The sequence below is a fragment of the Apodemus sylvaticus genome, chromosome 5 (assembly GCF_947179515.1).
Source record: "Apodemus sylvaticus chromosome 5, mApoSyl1.1, whole genome shotgun sequence".
NCBI lineage: Eukaryota > Metazoa > Chordata > Mammalia > Rodentia > Muridae > Apodemus > Apodemus sylvaticus.
The window spans coordinates 17,986,742-18,005,341 of NC_067476.1; the positions used below are offsets into that span (position 1 = coordinate 17,986,742).

General features: G+C 42.7%; 1 protein-coding gene across 1 annotated transcript in view; it reads right to left on the reverse strand.

Moving 5' to 3' along the window:
- Psmb7 (proteasome 20S subunit beta 7) overlaps nucleotides 1–18,600 on the reverse strand; it is a 57,673-nt gene that overhangs the window by 20,291 nt on the left and 18,782 nt on the right. The window contains exon 6 of the mRNA XM_052182417.1: nucleotides 6,749–6,807. Within this exon, the coding sequence (XP_052038377.1) occupies nucleotides 6,749–6,807 (59 nt within the window). The remainder of the gene's footprint in view (nucleotides 1–6,748; nucleotides 6,808–18,600) is intronic.

Genomic DNA, 18,600 nt, shown 5'->3' on the forward strand with positions numbered 1-18,600 from the left:
AAAGATCACAATAAACAAAACGGCCAGCACTGAAAGAATCTTGGTTTGAAATGCACATTTTCCTCTAGACATATAAGACATTTTAAGTTGATGTAGCAACCACATAAATACAAGCTTAAAAATCCAAGTCTGGAACCTACGTCAAGTGACGCTCACTAAGCTGACACCATTCTACTATTTGTTAAAGGTCAGGCCTTTTTTTAATTGCATTTACTTAAAACTGTGTCTGATGTCGGCGGGGTTCGAGCTGCACAGGAAGGTGTTCTGCTAAACACCCACAGTCCCCCTTGATCACCACGCTCTGTGGTGTGGGGCCTGCCAGCAAACCTCCCAGTCAGTGGTCACCTTCCTGTCGAGTCATTAAACCTCTTGGTGTCAGCTGGGAGAATGAACCAGCAGCTTCCACACCTGAGCCCCTGTGGCAGGGACAGAGGCATTAGGATCAAGATCACTAATGAATACAGAATTCATATGCTGCTTGTCAGGGTCCTGAGCTCAGAGTCCACAGATGCGACCTAAATAGGATGGCGGACGGAACAATTGTTGACGAAGATTAAAAAGTTTTGGCAGTTGGGGAAGAGAGAGCACCTCATTATTCAAATGCACTAGTCTTGCTTTGCCTCCCCCCCCACTCCTACCCGTTCTAGTTATTTGTGACTTGCCTCAAATGGACAAATGCCACTCATCAGCATTTAAAGAGCTCTTAATCTCATCACTAAATCAGGGGTGGATTATGTCATCTGTGCATCAGCCATCTAGAGAAAACAACTCTTATAAATAAATATCATCAGAAAACTTAGGCGGAGAGAAACCATAGAATGAATATTTAGAATGGGGGACACATAAAGATGAAAACAAGGAAAAAAACAAAAGTCCTTTTTTTTTTTTACAATCTAAGAAGCAGGGCAAAGGTGGCACAATCCTTTAATCCCAGCACTTAGGAGGCAGAGGCAGTCGGATCTCTGAGTTTGAGAGAGTATGTTCCAGGATAGCCAAGGCTTCTTCACAGAGAAATTCAGTCTCAAAATAAATAAAATAAAATCAAGCAAACAAAAACAAAGAGGAGAGCTCTGCATAGCCACAAGTATCCCCCTCTTTCCCCTTCCCCTCCCCCTCCCACCGCTCTCCCTGCTATGGCCCCTCCTATGGCTGAGCTCACAGACAAGTAGGCTGATGTCTGTGTGCCCCCCTCTGACATATGCCTGGCTTTCTGCTATCTCCACAAGACCTAGCCAGAGGAAAGGAACACTCTGAACTGCCCCACCAGTAACACATCTTCTACTTTATTGTCAGAGAATTACACACTGAGCAAAGAGAACAACACAGGATCTGATTTCAACAAAACAACTCCAAAGTCAGATGCTAAGAGTTCAAATTCTGACCTCATTGCTGACCATGTGTGTAACCTCACATAGGTTCCTACAGCCTGGGTTTCTTTCCTTCAAAGTGTGGATTACAAAACACTGACCTCCAGTAAACACCTGAAACTACAGCCACCCCACTCACCATCCTCCCCTTGTGCTATACTCATATCTATCACATAGGTCTGTCTGTGAGCTTTCGGATGGGAAGGAAGGCTCTTAACCTCTCTACGCCATAAATCACTAAGTCTAGTGTGAGATCTCTTAGTAGCTACTATGTGACATTTTCAACCTACTAACCAGACGACATTCACCATGTTTTAGACAGCCAATTTTGTGTGCACTGCCATAGAAGGTGTTTTACTGCCTACATCTAACCCTCTCAGCAAACTGCAGGTAGGTCTCTGAAACTTGGCTTGCAGACACGAATCCGGAGCCATGATAGAAGTGCAGTAGAAAAGGACTAGCAGCCCAATCCTCCAGCACCTCAGCCCATAACCACACTGAATTTATGTTCATTTCCCTCTGGGGCCATCCTATGTGATAAACCCAACAGATTTTTTTTTAAAATCAAAATAATGCAGATATCTGCCACTGCTGTCCCTCTGCACAGCAGACATGAAGTCCAAAGCTTTGCTTCTGTTACTTAAATAAACACACACGATCACTTCTAAGAGTTGCTGTCAGTGCAGCAGATTGGTATCAAGACTTCCATTATTTAAATGGATCTATAGCTGCCCACAATGACAGATTAATCCTGTTTCTTCAGGAGCTAGGTGTTTGGCATCCCGTTTGTGAGATAACCACAAGCCTTTAGGGCGATAGCTGCTCACATCTTTAGCAATCTACAAGGGCTTCTCTAGAGGCCAGCACTGGTCGAGAAATGAAATATGACTCCGTAAATCAGCCGGCTGAAGTGGCACTTGTATGCGTCACCATCTATCTTCCTACTTTCTCTCTGAAGGGCACAGAGTAAGAGCTCATCACTCGGTACTGCAACCAGAGAAAGGGCCATCACAGTGGGCACTGACAAAGCATGTGCTACTTAAACCTGAAGCCACACTAAGACTGAGGGAAAGATCCTGCTGGTGTTAGCATGCCTCAGGCAGTGGGAGAAGCTTCAGCAAGTCATCTTCAAAAGGCAGAGAGCCAGAGCTCTAGAAACCTGCAAAAATTGGCTAAGCCTGCAGTCTTCGTTGCTTTAAGTTGAGCATCTTCAAAGTCTAGAATTCTAACTGTAGGGCACAGCAGCTGCCACTGCAGATCTGATCCTCTCCGCTTTTGGCAGCTCTCAACTTGAGATTCTAGCAAAAGAATTTTTCAAGTTGCTATTATTGCCTGTCATAGATTTATAAATATTGTGCACTATCTGCTGTGGCATGGCTCTCATGGGACGTCAGAGCATGCCAAACGCATAACAGAATGAAAACAGTTTCTATTCTTCAAATAAATGCTAATTTTTTAACTGTGCTCACAATGTGTTTGGTGACCAGCTCCGATGGTACAGAATACGTATGGGGGGGTGGGGACTGACTGTCTTCTCCAGCAGCATTCAGCTGCTTTCATTAAGCTTGTTTAATTAGATTCCAGATGCTAATTTGCAAGTCGATACCAGAGGGTGCAGGACAGTTGCCTTTGAATCCACTCCCTGTGATGTCAGGGTCCTGCCGCACACCACCAGCCTTCGGCGGCCCTCGCACAGTATTCTGACAATTAGTGCAGAGGGGACAGTATTGATCTTGACAGACTAAATATTAATCTTCTACCCATTTTAATGAATTGTAATCTTCAAGAGTTGAAATTTCTCACTGGGCCAAATGAAAACATCCCTTCTTACAGAGAAGGGACTAGAAGGAGAGGTGCCCTAAGTTAGCCGTCTAAGAGCTTCTTTCTTTCCCACCCCAAGGTGAAGTCTGCACTTCTGGACTAACATAGTATTATTTCCAGGTACTTTAGTCACATTCCTTAAAACTGAATGGAAAATGATCTGAAAAGCCACAATATAACAGTAGAGTCCTCATCCAGCTACCCCTGGGATAACAATCACTATTGGGTTTCTTACAGAAGCCTTCACCGGCTAGCTACTTGTTTCTCTGAAACTCTGAACTAAGAGCTTTCACTGGAGGAGAGCCCAAGGTTCAGATGACCTTCAACAGCAGAGGCCCATCTCAGGGTGCGTAAGAGTCCCAGCAGCTTCTCTGGACAGTTTCTTCCCAATGAGTACTTGATTGCCCTGTGCCCCATCTTCAGTCCCTGGGTCCTTAATGGGATGTATCTAGCACTGTAGAGAAATGTACTGGCTATTTTCCTGTTGTATCAAAAGTACATTGTAAACTTCCCAGACAGAAAGGAAAGAAAGTCCCTTTGGGTCATCAGGTGGTTTTTGATGACTCAGATTTAGCTTTAGCTCATGGTCCTCCTACCTAGACAAGCATGTACTGAGAGCTGGAAGCTGAAGAACAGAGATTGTCTCATCACCTCTTACACCCAAGGTGCTCCCCCACTTCTTGACAAGTGGGAAAGATGTCCCTAAAAACAGCCACCAAACTAGCAGAACAGAGGTTAAGATGGAGCACAGAGACATACATTGCTAAGAAATTCCTGAGGTCCGTTGGGAGACAACAGCAACCGGAAGTCAACAGCAAGCAAGAATATAAGACAAGACTAGCTGAAGTGACCTTTGTCCCAGCACTCAATGCTCAACCTGGGCTTATGTGCATTTCTATAAACAGCACACACTCACATTAAAACAAGCTCGTAACACCCAGGATTTCAGGATACTAACTATGTAACTACACCTAGACAGCAAATCTAAGGCCAAATAAGAGGAGCATGGGAAGCTCAAGAAAAAGCGAGTGGGAAAGGACACTGGAGGCGAAGAAACAGCGACATTTTCATTTAATGACAGTTACCTGGGATCACAATTCTAAGGTTCACTGACTGTAACTCTACTCCTGTGCATTTTATACATGTAAACTATATCAATTTATTGTTAAAATAAAGAATATTTTAGAGAAAAGTAATAGCCTAGGTGGTACATGGACAAGGCAGAAAAACAGCACAATTCAAGGCCCAAGACTAGATGAAGCCTCCCCAATAAACTTTTCTTATCGTTTTTTATTTTTTGTTTTCTGAAACAAGGTTTCTCTGTGTAGCCCTGGCTATCCTGGAACTCACTCTGTAGATCTGCCTGCCTCTGCCTCCCAAGTGTTAGGATTAAAGGCATGCACAGTGACTGCCTGGCAAAACCTCTTAGAGTACATTTTAAATAGGACCACGTGAAAACAGCTTTACTGATGTTTTGATTTAATTGACATACTTAAAATAATGTCACCTTTGTGTGCTGTTGGGTAAGGGTCAGACTTGGGGCCTCACGAGAGGCAAGTGCTCTCTCTACCTCTAAACTACACTCCCAAATCAAGATATATTAAGTATCTATTAACATGAATGCAAGTTTTATAGTATTATCTACTAGCAGTTGTTAAGACTATCATTTGGGCTTTATAGTGATTTTCACTAATTGGCAGTGTTAAATTTCAACCTTAAATTATAAATTTATACAATGGGAATTATTTCAACGTGTCTTGGGGTCTCATGGGTAATGTAGAAGAACATTAAATGTTTCAAATACAGGCATACTAAATCTAAGAAATGTTCTCTTCAGAATGATAAAAATCCCCAGTTTTACTGAAGGGAGGCTGATATTTCCCTCTTCTCTCCAAATCACATACACCTTTGAACTATTTATCACATCTACCTTTGAACTATTTAAGAGTTCAGACTTGACAGAGTATAAAAATTACTTTAGTGGAAAATTAAGTCACTTTTAATATGCCTCAGACTTTAACTCTTTCTTCAGTTCTCAGTTTTCTTTAACATATGGAGAGTCTAATTAGTTGGCAAAGATAAAACTTCCAAGAAAGTCTGATAAGATTAATGTGGTTTAAAGAGGTGCTTGACATTAAGCCTTTTTTCTGTAGAAAACTAGAGGCCTTGGTTTTGGTTCCTTTCCTTTTTAAGTGACCTAGTATACATAATTTTTCTCTATGTATTTAAGTACACCAAACAAAAAATAATGCTGATATAGGAATAAATTTTCACACTGAGAAATGAGAACAAAATTCTAATTTCATTTACAGTTTTACACTTGGCCCTGTTTATTCTTAATTGGAGTTCAGATTTTTAATAAAAAAATATCTACCTAGATTCTGTATGTTTCCATTTCTGCAACTATGAGAAAAAGGAGAACTGGAGTGCATGGAACATATCACTCGTGTGCCATCCCCATGCTCCAAGGGCACAGGAGACACCTCTCCTGGCCATGTTCTCTCTCCTAGAAATTGGCCCAAACTTAAAGGGCAAAGAGAACTTTGGAACTCCACAACATATACTGCTCCAATGACGATGACAGAATGAAGAGCAAAGTCTTTTTAATATGCCATCTTCCTACAAAGAAGATAGGCACAAACACTGTCAAGAAGTTAATTCTCACCAATGTCTATCCTTGGGATTCTAACCAAAATGCTTTCAAAATCAGAAAGAACAGAAAAGATGGGTAAAAACACTCCTAGACTGTTTACCTATGAAAAGAGTTGACACTCCCTATCAACAACTTAGCGATGAAGACATCAAGTAGAAACAGCGAAGACTGCCCTCGGGACTCCTGCTCCGCACTGTTTCAGAGAAAGTGCAGCTGGGGATGGCTGGGGGGGTGGGGCAAGTAACACTGGTATCACAGACACCCAGGACAGATATTGTTGACCTCTGGAAGCAGCTAGAGGGATTTCTTTGGGGAGGCTTTCATGGTAAATGCATGGATCATTACACTAGATAGGCCAAAGGTCTTTCATAAGATTCTATCTCTTCTAATACCAAAGAAAATATAGTGAAACAATTCCTTACAGATACATTTGGGACATTAAATCCAGAACATCCTGAGAGTGAGCACAATTTTGTCCCCACTCTGCCAGAGACTGGAAAGTCCACAGTGATTTTAAAAACTGACCCATTTTTAGGTCAGGTCTGTGTGACATGAAAGACATACATAGTTGCTCTATTTTTAGTGAGAGAACAGAAAAACAGGTTTTTCTGGTATCCTGACACAGAAATCTCAGTACACAGGAAAATATCCTACACTGCAAGAAGCCTGAAAGAGCCCAGACCAGAGAAGAGCTGAACAGCACTGGCCCCTCAAGCCTGAGGGAGAGAACAGCAGGGCCATCACAAAGGATGTTTTCCCAAGGAGTGGGTCTCCTCAACAAACCTGTGCCAAAAACAGCCCACGAAATGACAGTGTTGTGCAAGCTCTGGAGGAGGATCAATTTATAACTGTTTGACACACAACTGGGAAAATATCTAAAAGAAAGAAACTGCAGGAGCTTACATACCTCCATATCTGGCCTAAACTTATCTTCAAACACAGCCATTGCTGCCAAGGAGCCAGAACCTGTAAGAAAAAGATTCACTTTTAGAGTATTTTACCAACACTCAGCTTCTCCATCTTGAGTTTACCTTGGGGCAACAAAAACAGTCAAAGATGCCCAGTGTCACATTCAAGTGCAGTGTAAGTGTAAAGTCTAGAAGCCACATCCAAGCAGAAGCCAGTGTTCTTCCAAAGTCTGGAGCCACTTACTACTCGGTCAGCTAACCCTGCAACTGGCTCTCCCATCACTGGCAGGGCCAACTCTGCATCAGGTGCAGTGAAATGCTGAAGCTTAAAAACGAGGTCATGGAGAATTTATATTTTTCCAAGAGGTAAGTGCCCAGTAATTTCCTCTGTCCTATGTGGGGAAGCTTGTGTTCCACACTTGTCTTGGCAAGCTGCTGGACACGGTGCTAAATACCAAACCAGTTAAGAGGACAATGTTTTAATGAGCTGGCCCTGGTGAGGCACCTTGGCGCACAGGCAGGGAGGAAGATACGGTACCAGCAATGGTAATGGGACTTTGCGCTGCCCCACCAGGTTACGCAGCTACAACTGTGAAACACTGCATTCTGTGGCATTTATTTGGAGCTATTATTTTTAGTTTGTACTTTGAAGAGTAAGAGCTGAGTAGACAAAATGACAAAGATACAAAAATTTATTACAACAATAGCAAATGGCTGAAAGGTTATACTGTGGAGATAACAGAGCAAATTTATCCCTACCAAGGTTAGACGTAAAGGCATTACAAATAAGCCTGGCCTGAGTGGTCACAAACGCAGCTCAGCATTATTTGAAAATTTAAACTTGCTTTGTTCAGAGCCCAGAGAATCTTTAGGAAATTGTCAGGGCTCTGGCATTATTTCAGGGTACTCTACTTTTGGAAAGAGGATACAGCTGCCCACAATTTTTTACTCCAATTAGAAGATTTTTTGGCATTTATTACTTTTTAACTTGTTTTGCATAACACTATCTATTTAGCTGGGTCACAGAGAAAACCATATTTTCTATTTAAAATGATTTGTGTACATCGCTTGACCACCTCAATGGTTTAGCAAAGGAAAAAGCCGGCGATTAAACAGTTTCAAATGAGGTGTCCTGCTGATTTTATCAAGTCTGCTGAATGTATAATGAAAAAGGAGAAGCTGACAGCAACACTGCACTGAGGAAATACAGACTACCTTATCTGAACCATTTAAGGAGGTCCAATTATAGATCAAATTTAAAGGGTAGAAACGGCAGATTTACAGACACAAATCAATGAACATGGTAATCCCGATGAATATGACAGATACTCCTGTTACAGAATATTGCTGTGGCTGAGGATCATTACCTGCACAGTACCGGATACATCACATCCAAAGCAGTGGGAAACGTCAAGTGTAGACCAGCATTATAAGCAATGACTATTCATTTAGGTTCTGGGAGTAAAAGGCAACCCCATTTCCCCCTCTTGCAGTTCTTCTCTTTGGGGTTAAAAACAAAATCCTAACATGGTCTTAAGGAACGTTAAAAGCCCTTTGGAAAGGAAGCAGACATTAAACATATACAGAAGTGGTGTATTCCAAAAACACCCGGGCATATGCAGGGGCAGACCCACCAAATCAGGGCAAGTCTCTGATTTCAAAATAAACATGTCCTTGAAAAACGTGGAAAGAGGGTCACATCTCACCAATGGTTCCATTAGTTCCCAGCTCACCAAGGAGATTCAGGAGTCAAAGGAAAAAAAAACCCTCAGTTTCTGTTTCAAGGCACAAGTAGAAACCTAAATTCTCTAGGTCTTGCTAGGAAAAACCAAGCTGGTTTTGTGTGGAAAACAAAGGACAGCTGTCAGGAGGAAACAAGAAAATTGCAAATGAGGAAATCTCTAAAAAAATTCTTCTAGATACAAAACGCTCCTGCAGAGTGGCCAAAGGCAGGCTTGCCTTCCAATGTGTCCAAGATTATCTATCTTGAGGAAGAGCCCAAGGGTAAATGGACTAACAGGCCCGAAATCCACATTTAAAAAGGATACAAAAAGACAGGGTATTTACCCAAGAGCTAACAACTTTGTAGAGAATGGAAATGAATTTTTGTTAAAGAAACAAACCAAGCTTAGCTTAAAGGCATTTTTCCTGAAATAAAAACCATGGCCATTTTTTGTCTTCTGGCCCTCCTTTCCTGGCCCTTTCTGCTTCTGTTCAGCTTCATTCAATATTTCAATGGAAAAAAAAGTTCCCACCCAACCAAACAATTCTTCCTTGATCAGAAGCTGTTTCCCACTTGGCAGTAGTAACATCACAAACATAATTTTTGTAAATGGGAAAGATACATGAGAACCCCCAACTACCGGTTCAATAAGGGTCTGTTATGTTTGTGGGGTCAGGAGTGCACGCCACAGTGTAGAGGTGGTAGGTGAATACAGAAGGACATCAACAAGGTATCTCTGCTTTCCTGTCTGTACCAGCAGCTTTGGCACACACAGGAGGAGACATTCTCTGGAAAGAGCCTCCTAACAATGCTTGATTCTGCTCCCTCTAAAGCCAAAGACAAATAGATTCCAAAAGAAATGTAAAAAGAAAAAGGTTCAATCTTGAGAGAATGTGTGTATCATCTGCAGTTAGCTCCTCCGCCCAGCCTTCAGGAAAGGAAGCCTCTGGCGCCCCCTTCACATGAGACCATTTAAGTGCTACAAGACAGCATAGTCCCTGTCAACAGGCTTTTGGCTGCACACATCTGCTACACAGAAAGTTAGGGTAACGATGCACTAAGGTGTGCAACTGTTAAGGCCACAAGGGGGCAGAGTAAAATCAGAACAGAACTTCAAGGCAATGCAATGAGAGGCACAAGAAAAAAGAAACTGTCAATTAAAAAAAATGCGACAAGAACAATACCCCTAATGTTTATTCAAGCTCCCAGATCTTGGTCCTAGCCCCCAAAACCAGATCAACAAATCATCAGACAAATGCCATACAGACACAGCCATCATGTGGCCTACAAACTCTTCAAACACCACATCTCACTTTCCCCACATGCCGTCAACAGACGCCCAGAGCCACCCTCTGCTTCGGCCTCTAGACACCTGGCCAGGTATTACCATATACAAAGCTAGGGCAAATAATGTTGAAGGACCATTGGCACTATTTTCTTTTGTATAAACATGGACACCTCCGAGTTCCAACTATCTGGTCTCCCATAGGGAAGGAGTGTACAGACAGGGAGAGGGCACAGGAGACTGCTTTACACACAGCATGGGCAGTCAAGGAGCCAAATGCTAAGGACACCTGCTTTCCATGCGTGCAGCTCTACGAATACAACACATACATGGACAGTGCTCCATGAACTCCCACCCTAGCAGAAGGAGAGCACACCAGGGGGAAACAAACAGGACCCAAATGGTGTGCACCAATGCCGCATGTAATGTCTATGTCGCTTAGTTCTTATAGCAACCCAGTGCAGTGGTAACCGTATCACCCAGGATTACAGGCCCAACACACACAGGGCAGAGCTCCATCTCAGATGCTACCTTATGCGGCCTTCTTACATGTATAATATATGCATAAGACAGCTCAGAAAGGACACATGAGACTGGTCATGACCATGCCTTCCTCTTACCCTCAGGACTCCCTTCACCTCCCTAATCCATACTTGACATTTTACTATGGCTTCCCAAATGCCCATGCATTTTCAGCCTTCTCACCTTGGGATGTGGCAGTCCCTGGGCCCCTGGCAGTTCACAGCACTCCTAATCACCTTCAAACCCAGGGGAAGACACCACTTTTTCCCAAGAGTGTTCTTTGATTACCACCCACCCCATTGAGGGCTTACCACTCTCCTCCAAGACCTGTCCACCCTTCCACAGCTACAGATACACAGCAAGGTAGCATATAAGCACCAAACAGATCCATGTTTATACCGTGATGAATAGAAAATGCAACTGGCCAGGAGCCAGGAAAACTGAACAGGTCCTAAGGACTGACAATAGCGACCAACATCTTATGAGGTGTAAAAGAACATTTACTGCCTATGTGCCTAATTCACCACATCAGGATGAATAAAGGCAATCAGATATAAGTCAAGTTCAGTTTCCAAAAAGATGCCTTAAAGCAGCAAAACTACATCCAATTCCTGTCGTCATATGGCCAAGCCTCCCACCGCCACAGGAATGGGTTTCTGCACTCTGCTAGTAAAGCTCCCATCTCCTCAGGAGTGTCTATGTAGTTGCTCCTTAGCAACCTCCACAAGTCTGCGTTTTCAGATCACCCACAGTGACTAACTACTGCAGCTTCTAGAACAAAGCTCTTTAAAACAGAAAAGCAAGGAACAATTCAGTGATTGGCATTGAGTGTGCAACCCTGGAACGGCTCCATACACTCACGCCCTACCTTATCCCCCAGGCCCACTGTCCTCCATGTCCAGCCCTCACTGATGCAGCCTCTCGGATACCTAACACACAGAGAAGCCAGGCTGAGGAAGACAGACATAGGGGAAAACTGACATTCCAGGGAGCTGGTACTAGCAGGACCGGGAACTACGCTCTATGTACTCTTAACCATGGTAGCTGCTCGTGGGCCCGGCCTTGGCTGCCCTCCCAAGATGGCCATTATAAGACTTCCTGTAAATGACACTCTGCAAAGACCTGGGAAGAGGGTGCTGTCAACCCTATTACTGCCCCACCTACAGAGCTGAGAAGAGACTGGGGAGCCAACCACATCTGCTGACCTCCACAAGGGACTTCATACCTGAAGATCACATTTCACCCAAGATTTTAAATGAAATATCTGTTCTTGTAAGTCCAAAGTCACTGGCTTTGAAAAAAGAATGCTTTAATGTAAATTCTAAGTGTTGGGACTTTAAAAAAAATGTGTAGAATGCAGAATATTAATAATAGAAAAAGCTCACCCAAAAACATCATTTCCAAAGATACAGCAGCTTATAAGCTGAGAAGATAGAGATACACAGAAAAGCAAATTAAAATAAAGCAGCCATTGTCTGCCTTTAATTTAACAAAGATTAAAAAGAGTAACAACTAGCATCAATAACAATGTGGTGCAATGGGCACAAAGGCATTCAAGGGGCAAAGGGGACAAACTTTACTGTTGGTAATTTGGAAGTCAGAAGTCGTGCATCCCCACCAAGCCTCATGCAAGGGAGCTGCTCTAAGAAACAAAGTCATATACACATAGTGGTCATTGTTTAGATCAGCAAACAGCAGCAATAAAACAAAAGCCTAGAGAAAGCTAATGTTCTAATAAGCAAGAATGGAAGAAATAAATAACGCAATTACTGTATGAACAAATCAATTAAATGTGTCAAAACAGAAGTATTTTCATTTGCAATAAAAAGGGTCCACAGAGAACCTTCAGGAGAGAAAGTGTCTTCTACGGCAGTATTGGTAGATGTGTTTCCATAACACAAAGGACAAGGCTGCAAGCCCATGAATCAAAACAGCAGCCTACTTCTGAATGACTACTTCTACTCTCTTTACTTGTACTTTATTTTCTCTTCAAAAATCACACACTGCTTGTAATTTTAAGGTATAAGCCTGGAGAAAATCCAACATTATGAAAGAAGAAACAAAACTAGCAAAGCACCCAGACCTTGCTATCATTACATCTAGCAGCAGCAGCAGCAGCAGCAGCAGCAGTACGCCTCAAGAAATCCTCACACAGGCTGGAAGGTCAATTCATGTGTGAGTCAAGGGGACCAAGAAAAGGTAGCAGTTAGTCACCATAAGTACACCAGTCTCTCTCTACCTAGTCCTAAGGAGTCCTTCTTTATGACTGACTGACTCAGAGGAACAGTCAGCCATCTAATAAGGTGTAGAGCACACCAATACTCATCTAGAAACAGACTCTGGCAACAGCAGCAGCAACGGACACATGGTCATGCAGAATTCCAGGTCACATGACATCCACTGGCTTGGTGGCTCTTTAGACATGGCACTCTGCACCAGTCCCACTTTTTAAACAGGGAGATTGACACTCAGAGATAAGGCACTTGATCCAATCTCATGGCTCATACTTGCAGCACATCAACAATTTTGAAACCAAAGTTTGGGGGGTGGGTAGGGTTAGGTGGGTGGTGTTTGATTTGGTTTGAACAGTCTTCCTCCATAGCCCAGATTGATCCTCCTGCCTCAATATTGTCTCCCCCTCCCTATCTCCACCTCCATTTTTCTTTTTTTCTTTTGTTTCTATCTGTGGTCCTGGGCATGGGACCTAGGGCCTCACACATGCCAGGTGAGCACGATGCCAGTGAGATACCCCGTCCTCCTAAAAGTCACAGAGCTTTCTCCCTTCTACCACGTGCCTCTTACACAGGAAAGCCAAAGGCTGAAGTCAAGATTAGTAAGTGAGCCTAGAATTGAGCTAATTCTCACAGTGAGCCTAATTACCACACATCTGAATACAATCTGTATTGCTTTGTAACTTTAGTTTTTACTTAAAAATTCAGAAAAAAATTGAATTTTAATGTTTTAAATGATTAAATGTATTGTTATTGTCTAGCACTGACACTGAGATATATGTTCTAGGAGTATTTATAATAGCCACATTTTTCAAAAACAAAATTAGTCTTAATTTTCTGAAACCTCAGAAGGTACTTAACAGCATTAGTGCGGATTGAATAGCCTTTATCCAAAATGATTGGGATCAAAAATAATTTGAATTTCGGATTTGGGGAAATATGCATACATACAATTATAATGAGATATCCTGGGATGGGACCCAAGTCTAAACATGAAATCATCTGCTTCATATGCAACCTATACACATAGCCTGAAGGTAATTTTATGCAATACGTAAGGGGATCTCAGTTCCCGCTGCAACCTGTCACATGACGTCCAGAGTGGTATCTACCTGCAGTCAGGGTCCCCAGTTTCACACTGCAGAGCTGGGGTGCTCAAACTATGGCTCAGCCTAAACCTGTTTTTCTGTAAGAATTCAGAACAAAATCTGAAATGTCTTGTGAAAACTCACAGCCTCTTACTTGCACTGTATGTTTAAAAATGCTTGCATTAACACAGACTGTGTACAGTTTTGGTTTGGGGGGAGGTATATAGCATATTCTTTTCATATACCAATGTTTGCTTAAATACGAAATCAAACGTGACAATTCTATAATCACTGTTACTAGACAACTGGAGAAATCAAAACCGAAATGATTCTTCACGATGGGCTGCCTACCCAAGCTTTAAGAATTTGGCAGGAGGAAATCTGCTTAAACTCAGACTAGGGGGAAGGAGGGTATTTACTGATAGTCCCAAAGTCCTCAGCCCTGAAGCCATGTGTAGAGAGGACAGTCCCCATTTTAAAGACTAGAATTGATATTCCACTTGTTTCAAATCATTTTCCTATAGCACAGCAGCTAATAATCTTGGGAATGTCAAGGCCACACCTTGGGTCCAGAGGCTAGGAAACCCAGACCTAACTCAGAAGCAACTTGGGACATGCCAGTTGCCCAAGGTCTGCAAACACATAGCTACTCAGGTAGGGTACAGTTCTGGACTCCTTGGTCTCTCTGGGTACATCACTCTAAGCACAAGGTACCATTGTCTCAAAAACTGGGATGCCCAGGGAGGGCAGCAGCTGCCCTGGCTTCCTCTCCCCAGATAGTCAGGATGGCAATAGCTCACGTTTGAGCAGTGACTCCTGCAGGCTGAGAAGACTGTGTACAAAGCTGATGCTGGGACATAGTCAGAGCTCAATGAAAACTAGTTATTGTAATGACTCTGGGACAAGCTCCCTGTCCTCTGGCAGTGACTTGATAGACTCACTCTCAACAGGTCCCTGAGTGGGAGCTTTAATGGGAACCAAGGTGTTCAACATTTCTTTTCTCAATGTCAAGAAGTTCTAAGAGACAGCAAGAAATGGATCCCCACTGCTTTTCCCCAAATCAATTTTACCAGATCTTCACAGAAAAAAAGGCTGCCTCTGCTAAGGAGCAGTCTGTTTTAAGCACCCAAGGACCTGTCTGCCACTGTGGTCTGCCAAGGTGGAAGATGTATGCAGCGATAAAGGAGTCACCGCAGAACTTTCTAATCCATCAGTGTCAGCTCTTCCTGACAGAGCGCTTACTCACACTTGCTCATTGTTAGTCAACTGGCCACTCTTCCTGCAGAAAATCTGGTGCTTTCCACGGACCTATGGATGGAGGTCATTTTTCACTCCATTCCTGCCTACAAGGCCTCGTCTCCTGGTACTGGTGCTTGCACTGAGGGCCAACAATGCCAGTGTGTGAAAAGCTGATTTATGAATATAAAGCAATGCTGGTGCCAGGGGACTGCGCTCAGCCACTAGAGAGCAGTGGAGCACCTCTCCAGGCTCAGACAGACCAAGCCACAGACTTGAAACGGTTTAATTGTATGCATGCATTTCATTATAAGCCTTGGCCAAAAGCTTTAGAGGCAGGCGGCAGGGCAAGCAATCAGACAATCTTGCATGGCTTGCTGAAATCCAGATTTGTCCTTTGTCAGCATAAACAGTTTAATTTGATGTTTTCACTCCTGAGTAAGCACTGAGTATTACATCTAAACCCTCATGAGGGGAAGAACGCTTCCTTTTCATCAACAAATGTACTTCAATGTCAGGGTTTACTTTTAATTCCCAGTAAATTATTGGAAATATATTCTCAGTTAATATGCTAGAAAAATATATATTCTCAATCATCCAACATTTTTCACTAAAAAACAAGTATCTCACACAATGCAGCTCCTTCTCTACACATAATTGTAAGTAAATATTTAAAACACCATTTGAAGGAAATGGAATTTTCCTCATAATTGTAACTGTAAGGTCTCATAGACCTGACAGGTTATAAACACTCTAGGAAAAGCTTAAAATCTGGGGGCATCTAGGCTTAAAACGTGAAAGGTCTTCTTATTAATGTATTGGGGTGACATGTCACTAGTTATGGCAAGAAACATTCTCTTAAAACAGAGGGCCACCTAACCCCACGCTTGTGGGCTAAGATGGAGGGTGAGAACTGCTGCAGATGTGCCAGTCCTACTTCCTGTACCTCAGCTCAGTCTGCTTTGCAAGTCTTTACCAAGCTGCCATGTCCCTCAGAACCCTCAAGAACAGAGAGGGCAAAGGTTTTACCAAATTGTAAGCATACCTGGTTTTAATAATAAAGTATTGTGCAAAATAGAAATCCTACTTATTAAAAGAAATGGACAGCTGCAAATCTCTTGTTTAACTTATCTGTAGCTTCTTTTTAGACACAAAACAATGTACATTCAGAGAAGTAAAGGAACCTACTCAAAGCTGCACAGTAGTGACAGCAGGATGGGACACTGACCTATCTCTAGAGGCAGCACCACCCTCATCCTGTGAAACTACCCAGAAACACAGAAAGCGTCTTTCCACTTAATCTGACCTAAAATAAGAGAGTAAAAGAACAGCAAGTGCTAGGTTGTAAGTACAAAGACACTTGCTTTTAGCCGGTCCAATTCTGAGACAAGAGCAGGCAAAGAGGAATTAGTTAACTTCAGTCTCTCTGAAGTGGGATTTAAAGCAAAGAACGTCAAACTGAACACTTTGTTTAACCCATCTAAAAGTACTCCTGGCAAGGGCTTTTATTTGGTTGTGGATAGACTGAGTACTGAACTCAAACTCGAAAAAGATTTCATAGGAAAATGTCAAAGCTAAAAAAAATGAAGATAACATTAATTCAATACCTTCAGTTTTTTACCAACGCCTTTATCTACCCCACAGAACCAAGAACAAAGTCCACTCTGGTCAGAATAGGTTAAGAACCGTCAAAGGCTAGCTGTATTACATTCCGTTTCAGGTAACGTCATGAATTTTACAAGGAAAAGTTTTCTCATCTCTAACCTAAGGGCACCATCTATTGGCTTAGTACCACCTTTGCAAAAACCAGGAAGCAAGATACAGAATTTTGCCTGCAGGGACTTACAGCTCCCAGCTGTTTCCTTTTTGGCATTTCATAGCTACAGAAATCTTAAGATTCAAAATCCATGTGTTACACATTTTAAATCTTCTAAAATGGACCTTACTTGTACTAATCAAAGCTTGGAAAGGTGCCAGAGACATCTTAGCACACAGAACAGCATAGAAAATGTTGGCACTAAAATGACTGCAACACTACACCAACATCCACTGTGTGCTTCCAGCAAGGCTGGCACTCAGGGCACCCACTGCATCTTCAAGCCCCGCTCAGGAGGACAGGGCCTTTAGTCACTCCTGTTTTTCTTTGTCTAGAGGGCTCACATAGCTCAGTCTGGCCTAGAACTCAAAATATAGGCCTACTAGAATCTGCCCACTTCAGTTTTCATAGTGCTAGGACTAAAAGCATACATCCCCATTTTCCAGCCACCATTTTATAGCAGAAATCAAGGTTCATAGTCAGGGAATTATAGACTTAGATTTAAAGATACATTGACTCTAGAAATAAGCTTGTTCCACAGCACCTCAAAAAATGGCAGAGAGAGCAACACAGGCAGATATAAAAGTGTACAGTGCCCACAATGTGTACACAAAGACATAACATCTCAGCACCCTAGAAGGATCTGAAGCATTAGTAGGTGGTGGCCTTGACATTCCCAAGATTAAAAGGCAAGTTCATTCACAGACCTGCCAAAAATAGATATAACACCACAACCACCAAACCCACATCAGCTTCTTAAAAAAAAAAAAAAAAAGCAAAAAGGGTTTTATTCTGCAGAAGTCCAGCATGCATTACTAAGTCAGAGAGACCCGGCGTGAGCTTGCAGACCCAATCTATAGCACATTAGGAGAATTCTGGAGTAGGTAGGCTTTGTCTTATTCCATCTCTAAGGACATTCCATTACCAGGACAAGGGGGCTTGCTGGAAATTACGGGCCACTGTCCTTGCTTCAGGCCAGGTGATGGGGCAGTTTCTGATTAGCTACCTGAAGCCTGGGTGTTTAGGCTGCCAATTTGAAGCTTGTCATGGAGTCAGCCTAGCCTTCCCATTCACCCTTCAGTAACAGGCCATCTCGAATGCTTGAGACATTTCTAAGGACCCCATACTAGCAGCTCCAGCCACTGGCTGTCTGCACAAAGCTTCCAAGAGTGAAGTTTCCTGTACTGGCACTGATCCTGGCCGCCTCTGATTCACAGGATTCAGGGATTAGACAAAAATCATAGCAATACATGAGTCTAGGACTCTCAATATAGCAGAGAACTTCCAGCAATGCTTCGGTGATGAAGTCCACAGACTGACAGGTCTCAGTCTTCTGAAAAGGTATCTAAGAAAGCCAAAGAACTAAATACAGCTAAAGCTAAATCCATCCCTGACTCAGGAACTGGAAGTGAATATGGAAGAAACATTTTACCATCCTGAAGCATGCTAATTTGGTCCCACACAAGATAGCTTTCAAAATCAAGTGTGTGGAGACAACATGTCTGCACAGCAGGCAGAGTAGCACTCGCTTGTCATTCCAGCACTCGGGAGGCTGAGGCAGAAAACTGGGAGTGTGAGGCCAGCATGGGGTACATGGCAAGCCTCAAAATAAATTTATAAATAAAAACAAACAAATAAATAGAAGTGGGGGCAGAGCTACACAAAGAGAGTGTAAAATACAGAAAAAATGATCCTCAACTTCTCCATCTGTAGTTGTTTGAATAAGAATGGCCCCAAAAGTACCTGAATGCTTACTCTTCAGGGAGTAGCACTGTTTGAGGATTAGTAGGTGTGGCCTTGTTGCAGGAAGCTTCAAAAGTCCACACCAGGCCCAGCTTTTCTTTCTTTTTTCAGATCAGGACATAATTCTCAGATACTTCTCCAGTACCATGCCTCCATGCCACCATCTCCCCAACATAATAATAATAGTCTAATAATGCTCTAAAACTC